The 16,709-nt window shown below is 40.5% G+C and overlaps 1 protein-coding gene across 1 annotated transcript in view; it reads right to left on the bottom strand.

The window, feature by feature from the left end:
• Window positions 1-1,256: 1,256 nt before the first annotated feature.
• Window positions 1,257-16,709, bottom strand: part of extl3 (exostosin-like glycosyltransferase 3) — a 39,215-nt gene continuing 23,762 nt past the window's right edge. The window contains exons 3-6 of the mRNA XM_014978120.2: window positions 16,313-16,440; window positions 14,146-14,290; window positions 13,913-14,041; window positions 1,257-5,120 (exon numbers count right to left, since the gene is read on the bottom strand). Of these exons, the coding sequence (XP_014833606.1) occupies window positions 4,911-5,120; window positions 13,913-14,041; window positions 14,146-14,290; window positions 16,313-16,440 (612 nt within the window). The 3' untranslated portion in view covers window positions 1,257-4,910. The remainder of the gene's footprint in view (window positions 5,121-13,912; window positions 14,042-14,145; window positions 14,291-16,312; window positions 16,441-16,709) is intronic.

Genomic DNA, 16,709 nt, shown 5'->3' with positions numbered 1-16,709 from the left:
AAACGATTAAGAGTTTGGAGAAAAACTTAGGTTTTGAAGTTGCTAATGTGTTTTCAATGCAAAGTTACTTTATTCCATACTGAACCAGACACGGAAAATTGAGTAAAACCTTCAGTGCCTTCATAGGAACTGGGATTAAGGGAAAAATATGACACTGTTAACACCCAATTTCAGTGTCAGTAGGTAATTATTAGGGGAATTCAACTTCTGCTTTATTTGCATGTTTTACAGTTTGTCTTTTACAAGCCCACATCCCAATTATCATATGCTGTTGAGACCCTTTGAATATTTCCAGCTGAAGTTTTTTGCAATTGTGAAGAAATGTTTTCAGTTAATTTTGCTCATTGAAATTGTCACATACTGTGTTTGCAAAAGTGTTTAATACAAACTGTCAGTTTGTATTAAATTTTTATTTATCCATTTCAGGTTTCGTATGATAGTCCAAAACAAAGCGGCACAGAATTGTGGAGAGAAAAACGACAAATGGTTTCCGACGGTTTTTGCAAAAAAAGAAGAAAAAAGAAAGTGGTTTGCGTTTGTACTCTGACACCCATAAATAAAATCCAGGATTCTCCTAATTGGTAAACAGTCCAGCTGTTCAGAGGGTTTGCTGCAGAAAATTATTCAACAAACAGAATCATTAAAACCAAGAAAAGCACTGGGCAGATAAAGACTTTTAATGCCCAAAGTGAAGAGCCGTGGTGGCAGCATCATGGTGTGGGAGCGCTGTTCCTCCGGAAAGGCAGACAAACTAGTCAGAACTGATGGGAAGTTAGATGGAACTAATACAGAGCGACTGTGGAAGAAAACCTGTTGGCGGAGGCAAAGATCTGGAACTGAAGAGAGGATTCCCCTTTCAGCAGGACAACAGCTCCGGACAGATGGCCAAAGTTACAAACGAATGAACATGCTGTGACCCGAGACAAAGTACTGACCTAAATCTAATTGAGAATCTGTGCCCACAGCTTGAAAACTGCTCAGCCAAAAAATTTTTTGTGTTATTCAGAGGGAGCTGAAAACATATGGACGACAAAAAACTTCCAGATTTATTTCTCGTTAAAAACGTTGAAAACCCGAGAATCATTTTACGTTCACCAGCTGCTTTGTGTTGGTCCGTTTCAGAAAAAAAAAAAAAAGAAAAAAGATGTTTGTGGCTGTAAGGTGACAAAATGTACTAAAACTCAAGAGGTAGGAATTCCCTTTGCGAAAGTCAAAAGACGTCAGTAGACATAAAAATGAGGACATGAGTCGAGAACTTTTTTTTTTTTTTTTTATTAGACAAGTTTTTATTCCCATTCATCTGGCCTTTGAATGGCATGTCTGACGCCGTCATCAGTCTGACAGCACAAGCAGCGGTGCAGGTAGCTGGAGCCAGACCAAGGAGCGCATATTTTCATCAATATTTACACCTTGCAGGGTGACTGCAGCCTTTTAGATTGATTCTGCTTCAAGCCACAGAAAACTAGTTGTGCCACTGACACTTGGGGGCGTGGGGGAATACACAGAGGGAGAAATACTGACCCAAACTGAGCCCTTAGGACTTGGTCAGAATCGAAAGGTAATTACATATATCCTGGAACAAGGGCCAGGCTGCTTGTAATAGCAGAGGAATAAGGAAATGTGTTTTTTTTTTTTTTTGGTCGTTTTGCAACACGTCTAATAAAAACCGACTCCAATTTAGTCAAAGGAAAACAGGCCTGATTCCATACATTTGGCCCTCGAGTCAGAGGCACCACAAGGCTTTCATTGGCAGCAACATTAATGGGATGTCTCTTTTAGGTTGGGATCTGACTGATCAGGAACAAGCGACCACAACATTATGGTTTTATTGCATGTCTTATCAAGTTTAAAAACAGCCTTTTTAATAACATCATTAATAAATATACACAATGTTGTGAAAGTTCCATAAAAGCATCCTCACAGAGTACAAATGCTGGGAAAGAACACCAATTTGAGCTTCCATTTTCTTTTTTTTCTGCTCCTCCGAGTTTTATATTAAGATTACAGAAAATTAACCGACAGTCAAATAACGAGAGACTTTGGATTTATAATACATGATGGGTTAGGCTTCGGTGGTTTGATGAGGGTCGTACCGTTCTGCATCCCTTTAGTGAGCACCTTGCAGATTTATGCTGTGTAGCTGCAGACATCGTACTCATTTGGCAAAACAAACAAAAAAGAAACATTCAAGCAAAAGGTAAAAAGAACAGATGTAAAAAGTTACTATCCACATGAGATGCGCTCCAGATCTTTGCCGCAAAGGCAGGACTTGCTGTACGGTGATGACATTCGACATTCCAAGCTTTCCGAACTCTGGGAACAGGCCTCATGCTGTGAGCTCAGTACCAGCACACGGATGGAAGCAAAGGAAAACGGGAGCACATTAAGTATCTTTAGAGGCCAGATCAACCAGTTGTTGTTTTGGACCATTTTTTCTCTCAGATCATTACCCTTGCTCCTCCGTGAGACAAAACAAAATTAATTAGCGCGATCTGAATGTGCTAGTAGGAGGGAAATTTGTCACAATTTGACAGAGGAAGAAAAACTGTTGCCTGTAGTTTCAGATTTAATGACCCAAGTGCATGGTTCTAGTCAGAAGTTTACATGCACTCCTCATGGACATGATGGACATTAATTTGAATATTTTAATGATGCATTTGAACAGGTTTTTTTTCTTGCAACTTCAGCAATGCATAAAAAAAAATTGCGGCATAAGTATCTATATTTACAACTCCAAAGTTACTGACAAGATCCTGGCTGAATATTGGACAACTCTTCTTAGCAGAATTAATAGAGATTATTTTATAATTGGTTTGTTTTCCCTCACTGAAGCAGCTTAAAGTACTATATTCACATCAATAGTAATGGTTCCTACACAGTTCCTATGTGAGAGTTTAAACTTTTCCACCAGGAAAGAATAACGAGAAAAATTTAACTCAAGGAAGGAAATAAAGTGCTCAAGGAAGTGAGGGAGCAAGAGACAATGGACAAGGAAAGGAAGTGAATGTAAAACAAACTGGGAACTGAAGGCAGAAGAAAGAACATGTCAGTAGACAATAGTATAGAGATTAAAGTCTGGGAAGAAAATTATTTCTCCATACTTATAAATACCAAAAAACAAAACAAAAAAAACCTAAAATCAAACGAAAGACTGTAGGGCAGGAAAAATAACGCGAGCATGTTTGATCTGGTTTGGTATTATTGTACCATTGAAACACTCAACTATGTTCACGTTTTCACGGTTTGGGTCAGAACTCAATCTGTCATAAGAAAGGAAACTGGGAAGGACGTTCAAGAACCACTAAAGCTCAATCGCACACAACATCATGCTGAAATGTCACCATCATGGTCTACAGCAAACTGAGAGGGTTCTGAACAACAACTACTGTACGGTCCAACATCAGCACATTCAAACCGGATTGAAATCTGCAGCTGCTGCCTACATGGACAAGCCCAATTCCTTCTTGAGGATTTTTACCGTCAGTGGAGACTAGGGTTGTCACGATAACGGGAAGTTTATTTGGAGATTTTTAAATCTAAGCACACTACCAAGTGTCAAGGGCAGTTGTGAGGGTTTAATAATGTTGATCCGGTTCGTTTCCAGTGACACAGGTGTATTTCACAAAGTGAATGGAAAAACGGAGGACTAAAACCTCCAAACTGTTTTAGCTCACATCAATTACATACACTCCTCATGGACATGATGAGGATAAAGTTGTATGGTCTAGCAGGGCAAGTCAAAACTAGTACTAGAATAGACCTTCTAGTGAAAATGTATAACCTCCACTTCAAATGGAGAACAAACCAATTTATTTGAACTTTACCATTTCTACCGGGGTCAGAGGTTAAACATTCAGCCTGGGTTATGCGAGGATCATTCTGGTGGTTGTTAAGGTATAAACTTAATCAGAAACCCCCCAAAATGTGTGTGTATGCATAATGTAAAAAAAAACAAAACATAAACATAAACAAAAAAAAAATCCAAAATAAATTGAAACTTGCTCAACTTGCATTTAATAATCACAGAAATGTATTTTTACCCACTGATATGGGATTTATGCTGATGAGTGTATATAAACTTCTGACTATGGTTGTACAGACCTCCATCTGCATCCATAATACATTCTACTAAAACTGTCTGTTGATTTTTGTGATATTTAATCATTTTCAGCCATTTGGTTAATATCACTTCATTAAAAATGACTTGAGTTGGACAGCATGATTGTTGGTTTTATTCACACAGTTGAGGCATTATGGTGACCGCTAAAGTGAATTCCCTCTGGAGGACGCAACGCTGCTAAGACATGATTGGACTGAGCCATTGTCATTTTGATTTCCCAAAAGGCAGGGAGGTCTCAAAGTTTCCACTAGACCTAAAATTACACATTTAAACGACATTATTAAAAAAAAAAAAAGAAGAGTCCAATAAAGTACGTAGGACCATCAGTGCTTGAGTTTGAAGACCAGTTTTCAACTGAATCGCTCTCAGCTGAAGCCACAATTCCGTCTGTTACTTCTGAAGCTCCACCATGAGGAGTGAAGAGTTTCTGTACACTGTAGGTCTGCCTGCTTTTCCATGGCAGGCAGGTAAGAGGTGCAAATATCTTCTGTAACTAGTGGTTAATGATTGAAAAGGCGTGTAAAAAAAAACAAAAAAAAAAAACAAGAAGTGACGTCCGCTGAAAAGGTTTCATTTCTCGGCAGTGGTTTCTCTCAACCTACACTCTGAATTTCCAGCTGGTTAAGGTTAAACGTTCGATCCACCTCCACAAAATCCAAGCCCGAAAGCTTCCTCCTGCATGTTTATCCTGCAGTCCAGCCGTCAGTCTTCATCACTACCTGCAGTGGATGTTTCAGTCCGTCGATCTCTCGCCCCCTCTGGCTGCCTGCGAAGACGCTCGACCCCCAGGCTAGATGAATTTGAAGCACTTTGTCTTATCGTGGGGCAAACGAGTCTTAAACAGCACAGAGTCCACTCTGAACTGTGTGTATAGCAGCGGCATGTAACCGTACACCTTGACAAAGAAGTTGATGCATTTGTGGCGCTCGTGGAAGTGCGAGTCGTCGTGTGAAAGGGCCTGAGGACAGCCGGGGCAGCGGAACGTCCAGCGCGAGGTTACCTGAAATAAAACAGAGGGACTGTAAAGTCAGTTTTTCACTTTGAAAGGCAATTTGGCAGTCTTCAAAACACACCACTAACTGTTGCTGAAGGCCCTCTGGTAGGGAAGGAGTGTGCAGATTTACGACGTTGGTCTGTCGTAAACACGCCGTCTAGTAATAAATGTCCTTCCAAGCGAAATTCTGGGGAAAACTCAGGCGTAAAGAGCCGATTCGATCTGCCGTTTTGTAATTCATAATTGTGTGTGTGCGCAATATTGAAAGTGCCAGTTTGAGTAATGGCATGCCTAAATGGGCACAAACAAAAATACACAGGGTCTGAAGAGAATGGATGGATTAAATGCAAATAAGACAAGCAGCAGAAGGTAATAGCAGCATAAAGTTCTCACAACTTTGAGATTTCTCACTATACAGTCAAACTTCTGCACATTTTATGTAGATTTTATGGATTAACCAACACAAAGTAAAGCGTTATTGCAAAGTGGGGGAAAAATTATACTTTCTAAAAGTTTTCATCAGTAAAAATCTGGAAACTGACTCAAAATATAACACCACCCTTCAGAGCAACTACAGCTTCGGCTCTCTAGGAATATGTTTCCACCAGCTTTGCACATCTAAATGTTGTGGTTAATATCTACTTTTCTTTGAGAAGAGCTGAAGCTCATCATCAGTTTTCAGATCTCTAAAAGAGATGATTTTATCCTTTATTTAAACCAGATGTTTTGTGCTTTCTAAACATGCAGGTGAGATTGGGGAATCAAAGACTGTGGCTAATATCACATCGTTCACCTGACTGAAAAAGGCTAGAAATATTAGTTTTGGTTTCATCCGATTAGTACTCATTCTTCCATGGAATAATGTTTTATGACATAACCCTGGACTTGGACTTCTCCACAATCTCATCTTTCATCAAAAAAGTAGAAAACTAGTAAATAATTTCCTTCAGTTTCACAATATGTCACTACTATATGCTGATCTTTCACATAAAATTCACTGTAAACATTTTGCTGTGTGTTGGTTGTAATAAAAGGTGAAAAGTTCAGGAGATGCTAATATTTTATCTACACTGTACAGAAGTTTATGAACAACAAATCGAAATGTTTGAATTATTGATAGCAAAAGTTAAACAGGTGATAAAAGGCAGGAAATTCAAAATGTCAAGGCTAAAAAAAATTCTACATTTTTCATAATAAAACAGAAATGGGAACAACAAGAACAAGAATAACATGCAAAAACGTAGAAAAAAAAAAGTCCAGGTTCAATTTTAACAGGTCGACAAAATTAACGAGTTTGTTTGGCAATCAATAAAACAAGTTAGGAAAAGTCATGTTTAAACCTCTACAAATGCAGACTTCTCTTCTTTTAGCGCAGCAAAAAGCAGCTTTCTGTTCTTCCAAGTGGCTTCAAAACTCAATTATAGTGAGTGATGAGGCACACAAAGCGACACAGTACTGGTGGAAGTGGTTTTGAGGTCTGAACATATTTCAAGAACAGTGCTTGTTGGAGATATAAGAGAAACAAGTCAAAGCCTCCAAAGTGTTAAAAACAGATTTAAGTGTTGAGTGGTGGTAATTTTCTCTGTCTGGTAGACTTTTTACAGAGCATAAGTTATTGCACAAGGAATCATTTGTGCACTTAAAAGACAAAAGACAAAAACTGTAAAGAAAACAAAAAAAACAAAAAAAAAACAAAAAAAAAAAAAAAATATATATATATATATATATATATATGTGTGTATATTATGAAACTGAACCAGCTCAAGAGGAACTAGCTGAACATTGTAATAATTTTTGTCTAGATTAATGTCAAGATGTCATAACAAAGACATTTTCAATAATGTCAACTTTGTATTAAAAATGTCATGATTTACCAAATGACACTTTATGACAACAGTCATAAATATTCATGAAGACTTATTCATGTTCATGACAGGTGTTATTCACCCACCTTCAAAGAAAGTGTTACCAGCTGGGTTTATGTAGCATTTGGTTTTTAACAAAATATTTATTTATACCTGTATTTTATAAAAAAAATAGTGGTTGACTTTTGGCATTTATTTTGAAGTATGTTGGTCCTGTTTAAAACTATGATTTTCATGTTCAAAAGCTATTTTTTTATGTTCCATCTTATAGTAATAACTTAACAAAATTGCTTATTTGACTTCAAAGACTAGAGTCTTTGAAGTCAAATAATTTGTATAGTAAAATGCAATAAATTAGTTGTGATGTACAGAAGATTAGCATTAGCAAGCTCAAGAATATGTTTAGCTCTTAATATATAATAGCAAAGGTTAGTTATAAAGACTAGATGACATGTCAATTTATGGTCTTACATCGTTGTTAAACTCTGCAAATTGTTTGAATGCTTTCATTTTTATATGAAAAAATTTTTTCAAACTAAGTGTTTTGTGTTCTACAACCACATTTCCTGAATTTAGTTTTGTTTAAAAATTATGTGAAGAATATATTAAATACATTACCTTTAATATATTTTACACTATAATTAATATATAGAGTACAGACTTCAGTTTTGGGTTAACAAAATATTGGTAAATTTGACATAAAAAAAACTGTTAAATTATGGAAAATATTTTGATGGAAATTCTGGAGAAAAAAAAAGAAAAAAAATACAGAAAATGTCCTAACTTTCTGCCAGGATATTTTCAGTTTTTTTTTTTGTTTTTTTTTTTTTTACAGAATTTCCGTCAGAATGTTTGTGTAATTTAGCAGCTCTTAATATATAATAGCAAAGGTTAGTTATAAAGACTAGATGACATGTCAATTTATGGTCTTAAATTGTTAATAAACTCTGCAAATTGTTTGAATGCTTTCATTTTTATATGAAAAAAAAAATTCAAACTAAGTGTTTTGTGTTCTACAACCACATTTCCCGTGGACTTAGAATTTAGTTTTGTTTAAAAATTATGTGAAGAATATATTAAATACATTACCTTTAATATATTTTACACTATAATTAATATATAGAGTACAGACTTCAGTTTTGGGTTAACAAAATATTGGTAAATTTGACATAAAAAACTGTTAAATTATGGAAAATATTTTGATGGAAATTCTGGAAAAAAAGAAAAAAAGAAAAAAATACAGAAAATGTCCTAACTTTCTGCCAGGATATTTTCAGTTTTTTTTTTTTTTTTTTTTTTTTTTTTTTTTTTTTTTTTTACAGAATTTCCGTCAGAATTTTTCCGTAATTTAACAGTTTTTTCCCCTGTAATTTAACATATACAAACTGTTAAATTATGTCCCACCACCACCACCACCACCACTCCAGGTGACATTTCACTCAATGTCCCTTCTTCGTTTCCCCACCTCCCCACCCCCCACCCCTCTAACGATGGAAATTCTGGAAGAAAAGAAAAAAAAGAAAAAAATACAGAAAATGTCCTAACTTTCTGCCGGGATATTTTCAGTTTTTTTTTTTTTTTTTTTTTTTTTTTTTTACAGAATTTCCGTCAGAATTTTTCCGTAATTTAACAGTTTTTTCCCCTGTAATTTAACATATACAAACTGTTAAATTATGTCCCACCACCACCACCACCACCACCACCACTCCAGGTGACATTTCACTCAATGTCCCTTCTTCGTTTCCCCACCTCCCCACCCCCCCACCCCCCCCCCTCTAACGATGGAAATTCTGGAAAAAAAAAAAAAAAGAAAAAAAATACAGAAAATGTCCTAACTTTCTGCCAGGATATTTTCAGTTTTTTTTTTTTTTTTTTTTTTTAACAGAATTTCCGTCAGAATTTTTCCGTAATTTAACAGTTTTTTCCCCTGTAATTTAACATATACAAACTGTTAAATTATGTCCCACCACCACCACTCCAGGTGACATTTCACTCAATGTCTCTCCTTTGGTCCCTCCTTCGTTTCCCCACCCCCCTACCCCCCACCCATCTAACGATGAGTCAGCCCTTCCTCTTCTTCTTCTTCTTCTTCTTCTCCTTCTTCTTCGAACCCCTTCTAATTATACTCTAGCCCCCCCAGTCCGCCATCGTTCCCTCGGCCCCCCATTCTGAGCCTTCGGTACGCTCGACCCACTTTGTTCTGACTAACAGCGGATGACTAAAGGTTTCCAGTATTCTCGGATCCAAAACTTGTAAGCACTCTTAAGGCCATAATCATCCACTCCCGTAAGTTGTGAAGTTCTGGTGAAGAAACGCATCCAGTTTTGACGCTTCTGATAACGTGTCACTCCGTTGGTGAGAAAAAATCCTTTTAACACTGTTGGGCATGAGGACTCAAAGGTCTGTCAAGACTCGGAGGCGGGTCCCGTCTCGGAGACGGGTCCCGTCTCGGAGACAGGTCCCGTCTCGGAGACAGGTCCCGACTCAGATGTCTGTCCAGACTCTCAGGCAGGCCCAGACTCGCAGGCAGGCCCCGACTCGCAGGCAGGCGCCGTCTCGCAGGCAGGCGCCGTCTCGCAGGCAGGCGCCGTCTCGCAGGCAGGCCCTGACTCACAAGCAGGCCCTGACTCGGAGACAGGTCCTCACTCAGAGATCTCTCCAGACTCTGATGCAGGTCCTGTCTCGGAGGTAGGTCCTGACTCACAAGCAGGCCCCGACTCGGAGATCTCTCCAGACTCTGATGCAGGTCCTGTCTCGGAGACGGGTCCCGACTCAGATGTCTGTCCTGTCTCGGAGACGGGTCCCGACTCAGATGTCTGTCCAGACTCGGAGACGGGTCCCGACTCTGATGCAGGTCCTGTCTCGGAGACGGGTCCCGACTCAGATGTCTGTCCAGACTCGGAGACGGGTCCCGACTCTGATGCAGGTCCTGTCTCGGAGACGGGTCCCGACTCAGATGTCTGTCCAGACTCGGAGACGGGTCCCGACTCAGATGTCTGTCCAGACTCGGAGACGGGTCCCGACTCAGATGTCTGTCCAGACTCGGAGACGGGTCCCGACTCAGATGTCTGTCCAGACTCGGAGACGGGTCCCGACTCAGATGTCTGTCCAGACTCGGAGACGGGTCCCGACTCAGATGTCTGTCCAGACTCGGAGACGGGTCCCGACTCAGATGTCTGTCCAGACTCGGAGACGGGTCCCGACTCAGATGTCTGTCCAGACTCGGAGACGGGTCCCGACTCAGATGTCTGTCCAGACTCGGAGACGGGTCCCGACTCAGATGTCTGTCCAGACTCGGAGGCGGGTCCCGACTCAGATGTCTGTCCAGACTCGGAGGCGGGTCCCGTCTCAGATGTCTGTAAAGACTCGGAGGCGGGTCCCGTCTCAGATGTCTGTAAAGACTCGGAGGCGGGTCCCTTCTCAGATGTCTGTAAAGACTCGGAGGCGGGTCCCTTCTCAGATGTCTGTAAAGACTCGGATGCGGGTCCCTTCTCAGATGTCTGTAAAGACTCGGAGGCGGGTCCCGTCTCAGATGTCTGTAAAGACTCGGAGGCGGGTCCCGTCTCAGATGTCTGTAAAGACTCGGAGGCGGGTCCCTTCTCAGATGTCTGTAAAGACTCGGAGGCGGGTCCCTTCTCAGATGTCTGTAAAGACTCGGAGGCGGGTCCCTTCTCAGATGTCTGTAAAGACTCGGAGGCGGGTCCTGTCTCAGATGTCTGTAAAGACTCGGAGGCGGGTCCCGTCTCAGATGTCTGTAAAGACTCGGAGGCGGGTCCCTTCTCAGATGTCTGTAAAGACTCGGAGGCGGATCCTGTCTCAGATGTCTGTAAAGACTCGGAGGCGGGTCCCGTCTCAGATGTCTGTAAAGACTCGGAGGCGGGTCCCGTCTCAGATGTCTGTAAAGACTCGGAGGCGGGTCCTGTCTCAGATGTCTGTAAAGACTCGGAGGCAGGTTCTGTCTCAGATGTCTGTCCAGACTCGGAGACCGTTCCTGACTCGGAGACCGGCCCTGACTCCTCCGAATCAGTACTGATCTCTGAGCAGATGAAGCTTAGAGGCCTATCTAAGCGCGGACTAGGCACAACATTTAGTCCACTCTTAGTGGGTTCTTGCCTCACTACTACATCCGAATTGTCTCCACAACAGGCAGCCTGTTTGATGCACCTCCATGCCTTTTGAAGAAAGTTTTGGTGAAAATGGATTTTCCTTGGTCTTGCTAGAGTTCTGCGAAAGGCTTGTACAACCTTGTAGATAACTACAGGGTTGTCACTTTTTATCATTTTGAAGAGAAATTCCCTCACTACATCGTCATTGCCACAGAGAAGTTGAATGATATCGTGGCAGAGTTTTTTCTCCATGTTCTCAAAAAAGACAAAATCTATGTCTTTTACTGCCTTCCAGATTCTTGGTGCAAGCTTTCTTTGGACTGGTTCAGTGTGCTTCCTTTTGTAGTCCGCGTAGCTAGATCTATTACTAGATTTATAAATTAATTTCCAAAGAATTTGTTGCACCATAAGTCTCCTTTCGCGTTTGGTTCCACGTTTGAATCCCATCTTGTTCGCTTCCCTTAAAAATTGTTCAGGATCCACGGTTTCCTGACTAAAATCTTCACTCAGGCAGTTTTTATCTGAGTACAAGTCCTCATTTGGAAAACAAGTCCTTCTGATCATCCTTTTTGTAGACCTGAACATTTTCTTCGGAGGGACAGGATACTCCAGGTGCCGTTTGAATTTTTCAACAATTACTTCGTGTCCTTCCGGGTAATCGAGTAGTGCAATTAAATGCAGTCCACTGGCAAAGTGGAACGCATCCCTAGCAATACTCTGGAAAATTCTTTCACTAAGCTCTTCTGACACCTCCGAGAGTACTTCCACATTTAACTCTTCAGTTTTTCTCAATAGCAAGACCAAGATTTTGCCGTGTTGTTCCACAAAGATCTGTCTGACAAGGTGCAGAGTTGGTCCATCTGCAGCCTTTTCAATCACGTTCCACAGAAGTTCACTGAGAAAGTGTCTCTTCTTATAATCTGGGCTTCTCTGACCAGGATGAACTTTATTGGAAAAAGTTTTCTTCACTTTGGTCCAAAAAGAAACCTCAGGCTTCACATCCATTTCCTTCTGTTGGCTTTCGTCATTCATTTTTATTGAGCCGAGCTAAAACTTCCAAATGTATCTCCTGTTGACTGATTTGTGTTGACTGATCGGAGAATTAACTGATCAGTTGGTTATGTCATGGACTCTATGACATCATAAAGTCATCCTCACAAGGGCCTTATGACACAGACATCAGTTGAAGTCATGCTGATGACATCATTGTCAGCAGCATGGCAACTGCTTCTGACAATGATGTCATCAGCAGTTAACAGGAGGGGCCAGGGAACCATTGGCCCCTCCACTTTACCGCCCTACCATTATTTGGGTTCCATCTCCTAACAGACATAGGGCAAAGTGTCAATGGAACAACATGACCTGGTCGGCCGGTCTATCAGTCAAACCTCTTGTGATGCCCACTGGTGTGTGCCCACAAAAGTGAAAAAAAGAGCATGCATTTCTTTAAATGTTTGTGGGGTTATGATAAGAAGATATTTTATTTGTTAACAGGGGTTAAATGTTTAAAAGAAAATAACGCACTGGGTCTCTAACTTATAGAGACAGATTATCACACATCATCTTAATGTGTGTCCTCTTAATGGTATAATGTGAGAGAAAGTTTTATTTGGAGTTTAAAGCTTTAACTGATGACAGTTTGGTTGTATTTTGCAGTTTGTGAAGCAGTCTGTCTAAGTTTACAACAAATCCTATTGCCATCACTTTGTTCAGTCCTTAATACCAGATTAATCATTTAAGGAAAGCATTGTTCTGTTCTGCAAACCATCCAACACTAAATATTTCATTTAGAAGTGCTATCGACATGATGCTAAACTCTTGAAATGTTGCTGCAGAGTCGATGCTGCTTAAAGTTTCATTTAGGTGCATCAGCGATGCCGATGAAGAAAGAAAAATAGGATTAAAGCTTTTTTTCAGCCTCGGTTGTGAGAACATTGTAACACACAAAGCCATCAAAGGTCCATTTAAAGTCCATTCTACTAGGAGGTTCTCTAGAGCAATTGCAAAGTCCGCTTGAGACGGCGCGTCTTCCAGACAGAAGGAACAAATGTTGGCTAATCAAGCAGCAAGCGGCTGAAGTCTTACAATGCATTGAAGCGGAAAAACATTAGTCTGCAGCTGAGAGGGGAGGTGGGGAGCCTGTTTCTGTCTACCGCTGCCTGAAAAATAAGGACACGTCGTTTAAAAATGACTGTGGTAAATCTGCTGCTGTGCAGACATGCTGCCCATTTAAGATTTCAATTATGAAAGAAAAAAAAAAAAAAAAACTCACAAAACATTCAGGTTTGAATGTTGCCAATTTCTCACCAGCGGTGCAATAAAAAAGAAGCAATTTAATTTCCAATCTTATTTGTCCTATTGGGTGTAGAAGGAGGGAAATATATTCCCTCTGCCATAAGAACGACAGATTTGCTCCAAATTCAATATTCAAAGGGTTTACTCTTCGGTGAAGTACCGTCGTAAAACACCCTCCCTCCACCAAAGACGGCCTTAATTCCCTGCTGAATATCCCCACCCTGATAAATCAGGCATAACTTTAAAACCAAAGGCTCCAGCAGCTTGATTACCGTAATTATTTGCCCAGGCATAAACATGTTGTGCAGCGATGAACGTCGTTCCAATAAAAACCCAGAACAGGAAAAGCAAGCATGACCCACCGACGTGAGCTTGTTTTTGAGTTAAACTTTTTGGGGGGTTTTTATGCGGGTAATATTGAATATGCCAGTTTGAGTAATGGAGAGTCTAAATAGAGAAAAATAAAAATACATTTAACCCAGGGGGAGAAACAGAAACTTGAAAAGCGAGGACGCAGCGTGCCGTTTCTGACCTTGATCGGTGGTTTGCGGGTTATGTGAGACACCAGAAAGTTCATGGCGATGTCCTCGCAGTTTATGTACTCGTCCACCATGTCCCTGATGGCCTGGGGCATCACGTAAGAGTACAGGTAGGCGTAGTACTACAAGGACAAAAAACACACAGGGGAAATCTGTCAGCAACATAGCTGTATAAAACTCTACAGGGTATGATTTTATTTTTTTTAAAGACTTCTTTTTATCTGACCTTATGGAAGAAAGCGGCTCCCGTCAGGACCATGGAGAGCTCACAAGAGTAGTTGGAGTTGTAGAGCCAGGACTGATGGTTGACGTCCCACGCATGATACCTCCCTGGGAAACCGACGATGCGATCTCTGGCCTCACGCCACACTCTGAGAGATGCCACCAAACGGAGAAAACAAACAACACGAGTCATTCAACACAGTCTGAAACTTTACTCAGGTTGTTCAAACTTTCTCAGATTTGCCTCTCTTCATGTATGTCATGGTCCCCTGCAAAGACAAAGGAGCAAAGGAAGAATTGTAGTGCCCTGACTTTTTCAAATTTAGCATAAGTGTTGTGATTTTATGTGACAAACACAAAGATGTTCAAAATTGTGAGGTGGAAAAACAATTATTTTCAACATTTTACAAATTCAAGTCCAAAAAGTATGTCATGCATTTGTATTTATTCAGCCTCAGACAATAAAGCAGCGAACCACCTTTTCACTGTATTTAAACATCAAAATATTTTGACATTTTAACTTTGCATATCCAGAAACCAAACTTTATGCATTTCTCTTCACAAAGGAGCTCAAGCTCAGACTGGACAGAACATGGGTGAACATTTACCAGATTTATGCTCATTGCTGACTATATCTTCAGGGTTGATGTTCTTCAGGAAGATGAAGTCCTAGTCTGAAGTCTTTTTCAGCCTCTAAAAGAGTTTCTTCCACAATCATTACCTTTAATTTAGCTCCATCCATCTCCCCTCCAGCTTTGCTAAGATACAGGTTTTATAAGATTAAAACCCACACAAAGTGGATTATTTGTCATATATGTAACATCTGAAGCACTGGAATTTAGAGGTAACAGAGTAAAGATGGATAACTGCACATGAACTCCGCATTTCTCAGACTTTTCAACGCAACACAGTTATGCATCACTTTGTGCTGAAATGTATGGGGTGTGAATACTTTTCCAAGGCTCTGCATGTATTCTTACACGTAACATCTGCACGGCATCAGTAAAACAGAAACAAACGCACTTGAATCTGAGTTCAGTGTTTCAGTTTATGAGATGAGATAACTGGACTCCTCCCATCCAAGGAGATCCACAGAATGTCCAAAAGCAAATCAACTTCTCTAATACATTCATGTGCAGCCACTTTAAAAATCTAAGACGCTCAATGGCACGGGGACCTCTCTCTCCCTGGAGAGGAGGTCAGGAAACATTCCTGAGTAATCATTGGGGGGAAGTTTGAGAAAATGCATCACATATGACCCAGTACATAGACAAACAGTCAGAGGGCCGGTTTCTGCCTGCCTGGACAAGCTGCCACAGCGGCCCCAAACAAGACGGGAGCAGGGGCGAGAACCATGCAGGAAAAAACAGCTTTTATTTGGTCTAAACACAGACTTCACATTTTGAGCTATTCAACAGACACATGCATACTTCAGTCTTTTTTTATTTATTGTGTCATATTCAGTGGTTTCCTTCAAAGTGGTGTTTTGAATTTTTGGGATGTTTCTTTTTTCCTCAGAGATAAAACCCTTAAATGTTGCAACTACAACTGATTGAGAAGTAGATTTGGCTCCAAGTAACAAATCTAACATAATAATCAAAAAGTAATGAAAATGAGTAATGTTTTAAAATGAATGAGAACAGAATTGGCAGGTCTGGACTCAAAGATCAGTGCAGAAAACTGCAATCGGTGCACCACAAGTAAAAACACACAGCTGAGACCTACTGACCAGGACCTGGCCATCTTACAGTCAAGTCGACCCCCAACTTCTTTCTGTCCAAACGTATTTTACAATCAAATGTGACGCCTGGTGTCTGAAAGGTTAAAACCAACTCAAACTTAAGAAAATCCCAAACACAGGAGCAAAACCACAGCAGAAGAATCAAGGTACTGAAATGGTCCAGTCAAAGTCAATATTTCAACCTGATTATAATGCCGTGGAGGAACCTTGGGAGGCTTGTGCAGAATCAAACGTTAGAAAACATCAATGAACTGAAGCCATGGCGTGAACCACAGTGGGTCGAGATTTCTCTCTAACTGATGAGGGAGACAGAAAAACTTCCACTCCAAAGGCTCTTCCACATGCTCTTGTTTCAGTTGTTAAATCTTAGCGCTTGAAATCTTTCCTGTAGGCAGAAAACAGAGAAAACACTATTCAGAGCTCCCCTGACCTGAAGCCAAACATGATCTCGTCGTGCCGAAGATGAGCATCGTCATCGATGGAGAGGATGGCCTCGGTTTCCACGACGTCCCAGGGTAGAAAGCGGTTGTTGAGGCTGTTCTTTTCTGTGCGGACAACCTGCAGGCATGAGTTGGCAAAAAAAGGGCATTTATGTAAGGCAACACGGAGAGTATTTTACATAACACCACCCAGAACAGTTTGAAAAGACATCCAAAAGAAAATAACTGCACAGGAAAACGGGGCACGATGTCTTGAGATCTGTAACTTGTCTTGCTAAACCAGGCCAAATTATTAATTGGCTTTAAACTTATGAAAAACATTGCAAAAATCTGCCTACAATATACAGAAACATTAAATTTCACAGTGATCAAATCTGCAATAACTGT

Source organism: Poecilia mexicana, unplaced genomic scaffold, assembly GCF_051168715.1.
Source record: "Poecilia mexicana isolate PSO_F unplaced genomic scaffold, ASM5116871v1 scaffold_21, whole genome shotgun sequence".
NCBI lineage: Eukaryota > Metazoa > Chordata > Actinopteri > Cyprinodontiformes > Poeciliidae > Poecilia > Poecilia mexicana.
This window is presented reverse-complemented; position numbering and strand designations above follow the sequence as displayed.